Below are 3,178 nucleotides of genomic sequence, written 5' to 3' on the forward strand. Positions count from 1 at the left end.
GATACTTTGAGGTGGAGCAACAGGGCAGGTTGAGACCACCTAGGAGAGAGGTGGGCTGGCCCTGGTCGGCGTCCGCGGTTATGTCAAAATAACATGCTTAACAAGATCCACTACAAGAAATATGACAACTTGTGACCACCACTATTGGTCACTGAAAGGTCATTGTTTTTCATTTGCGACCTTTTTTGACCAAAAACAGAAGGTCAAAAGCTGGTGGTCGTAAACTGAAATTAACGACCTTCTCTATGATATGTAAAAGGTCGTTGGTTCTTCGACCAAAATTTTGGTCACTAGCAGCCTCCCCAAGCCACGTAGGATCCAGCGTGGCAAGCTGACGTGGATAAGATTCAGCCCAGTCCGATTAGGTGTCTATCTGGGCCGAGCCCATTAATTCAGCCCATTTAATGTATTTTTTTCCTATGCTTTGATTAGCTACATGGGCCTGGCCCAACAATTCAGCCTTTTATTTTCCAGGATATAGCCTTTAAAAGTCTTTTTTTGCATTATAAGTCTTTTTTTTGCAAACCATTTGTGTCCTCGGCCTTTTTACGGTCCAATCCTAGCCCAATTCTTGTTTGGCCCTCGGCCATTTTACACTCCATTTACTTTTGGGGACTTGGCCTTTTTCATTAAGTTGGTCCAACTTGCCAACTTTCTACTTCTCAAGTTTTCATAGTACACAAAAAACAAATATTTCAAATGGAACAAAACTAAATTCTTGAAATGATATGCAAAATTAGCCTATTACAATCTTTACATCTTTACGTAGTATTCATAGAAATAGATGTGCTGACTACTACCGGTTACAATATAACTAGCTACAAAGTACAACCATAACAAGAGGCAAATTGATAGAAAAACACCAAGCTTCATCGTCCTCTGCTTCCACCTGTCCTCTTCTTCCAACTTCTGAAAATCAAATCACCTAGCATTGCAAGGATCACGCCTTAGAAGCATAAAAACATTAGACTAATAAATGAATGGCATTTAGTATGAAAATCACGATAGCACTAGTATATTTTAACTTATATTACAACCATCAATATAGTTTGCTTATAAGAAAACATATGGCCTGATACTTATGTACACCTATATTACTAGACAAATTGCACAACCAACAGTTATGTGCACTTATAAGAAACCATCATTTGGCACTTGCTATAGTTTCAATGTAAACCAACAGTTAAACCTGAGAAGATGTGAAGCTAAAACCTCCTAGCACAACATCCCGGTTCTGCATTTCTAACCTCTACTTACAACATTTAATGCTGGCAAGAACATATGGATGCAGATATAGTTTCCAATGATATTTACATGACCAATGTATTCATTACTACTAAGGTGCATACAGATCTAGTGAAGGATGGGGGCACATGAGAGTTTGAAACATTTCAAACTTAAGAAATGAGAACAGTCAACAAATCATCAGGTTTCCAAGCTAAAGCAGGACATAAAGCAACTTCTGTGAGGCACCGAAATTCTAGAATACCAAGATATAGTAGATTTTATTTATTTATTTGCTACATAGCAAAACTTCAGTATTTCATGGTACAATGAAAGAGCAGTTCAGTTGAAGAATGTAGCTTGACATTCTCAATTTTACTACTTAAAGACATAATGTAACAAACACTGGATACTTCAGAACAAGCAAATAGTGCAATAAATTCACCAGTCTATGGATATGATCACAGATTCACATGAGACATGCATGGAATATAGTGCAAATAACAACGGAAATTTAAAGAAGCTCACATGTTAACGAAGGCCGACCAATCACTTCAACCTAACCTAAAAATAACAGTACATAGACTGTTCCATTACATAGTATTGCTATGTAATTTATACACAAAAGAAGATACATCTCCCATGTTTAGCAATCAGGATCAGCAATGAAGCTTTCACTACTCAAACATTAGTAAGCTTTTACTACTCCTGTTGCTAGTGCTCTAAACAAAAAGTGCAGTGCTATAGGAGTAGAAAAGAGAACTAGGGGTATGAGAGGGAGCCGCTCACCAGAGAGCTTGTGGTCGCCGCCATACACAGCCGCCATCACGCCGGTCGCCTCAAGAAGCACCGCTGCGCTGGAGACACACACCGTGCACAAGAGCAGAGCACCTGCTGCATCCAAATCCAAACCGAACAAGAACAAAAAATTAGGAATGGTTGCAACCATGCTTTTCAAGGCACACAATACAGCAGTTCAGATTGCTGTCATTGAGAGACACAGAGACCATACAAAACAGTGGAGTATTTAACCCTGTAATAAAGAAGAAAAATCTCACAAGATAGTGAAGTCACTAGCAACAATAGTGGGTGCCATCAAGAAATGGAACCAGTCCCGGTCGACCCTAAAGAAAGAAAATCTAATGACTAACTACCCGAATACACACGCAATGGCAATTGGCTACAACTAGCAATTTCAATAGAGAAAACGACGAGGAGCTCATCCTAGCCCTCTCCCTCAGCTCGGCAAAGGGAAAGAAAGTTGAGACCAGGCGGTGCAGCGGGCGTCCCGTCGAGCACCTGGGGCGCGCTCAGGTTGGCGCAGGACACCCAAACCGGCACTGTGCTAATCCCGGACCGGCGGCTGTAGGGTGCGGAGCTGTTGTATCGAAGATCTATGCGGGGCGAGGGGAGTGGGCCGTCTGGCGGGCTGGGAAATCAATATATTCCCCACCATGTTTGCATCATTCATTGTGGAGAGGAAGAACACCAAAGGTAGGTAGAAGAAGAAGAAGAAGAAGGTGAGGGGTCTGACCTGCTGCTGCACATCTTGCAGGCTCGCCATGGCCATGGCCATGGGAGGAAGAGATGGTCCGCCTAGGGTTCCGAGCGCCGTCGAGGAGGTTGGACGCGGTGGACCTCCACAGTGACCGGAAAGGAGAAGAGGCGGGGCTCCAGCCGGCGGCTGCCTCGACCGCGGTGGCTCCAGCCGGCGGCTGCCTCGACCACGGTGGCTCCTCCACACTCACCGGAGAGGAGACGAGTAGCGGCATATGGGGCGAGGAAGAAGGCCGGTGCGGGAGCAGCCGTCTCTGTTGCCGGATTGGGGATCGCCGGAAGTGTAGGTGGTGGACCTGCCGATCTGGATCGAGGAGAGGGAGGCCGCATGCTAGATCATGCCGGAGGGGAGGGAGGGAGGAGGAGAGCATGGGGATCTTGGAGCACGCTGGATCTT

General features: G+C 44.6%; 1 protein-coding gene across 2 annotated transcripts; it reads right to left on the bottom strand.

Annotated features, from left to right (window-relative positions):
• Positions 1-660: 660 nt before the first annotated feature.
• LOC119297278 lies at positions 661-3,172 on the bottom strand. Of its 2 annotated transcripts, none has more exons than XM_037575132.1 (3): positions 2,759-3,172; positions 2,014-2,115; positions 661-925 (listed from the first exon to the last, which is right to left on the bottom strand). In XM_037575132.1, the coding sequence occupies exons 1-3, from the start codon at positions 3,150-3,152 to the stop codon at positions 870-872; spliced, it is 552 nt and encodes a 183-aa protein (XP_037431029.1). In that variant the 5' UTR covers positions 3,153-3,172; the 3' UTR covers positions 661-869. The 2 variants fall into 2 exon arrangements, with proteins under 2 accessions (XP_037431029.1, XP_037431028.1); XM_037575131.1 differs by having other exon boundaries at positions 2,014-2,118.
• Between the last annotated feature and the right edge of the window lie 6 nt (positions 3,173-3,178).

Source organism: Triticum dicoccoides, chromosome 5A (assembly GCF_002162155.2).
Source record: "Triticum dicoccoides isolate Atlit2015 ecotype Zavitan chromosome 5A, WEW_v2.0, whole genome shotgun sequence".
NCBI classification, from domain to species: Eukaryota; Viridiplantae; Streptophyta; class Magnoliopsida; order Poales; family Poaceae; genus Triticum; species Triticum dicoccoides.

What these genes read in the sequence shown, in the direction of transcription:
- LOC119297278 (XM_037575131.1), bottom strand. Translation starts at nt 3,152, where the DNA reads ATGCTCTCCTCCTCCCTCCCTCCCCTCCGGCATGATCTAGCATGCGGC. An exon ending in TGCAAGATGTGCAGCAGCAG is followed by an intron (nt 2,119 to 2,758) that starts GTCAGACCCCTC and finishes ATTTGGATGCAG; the next exon opens with CAGGTGCTCTGCTCTTGTGC. An exon ending in CGGCGACCACAAGCTCTCTG is followed by an intron (nt 926 to 2,013) that starts GTGAGCGGCTCC and finishes TTGCAATGCTAG; the next exon opens with GTGATTTGATTTTCAGAAGT.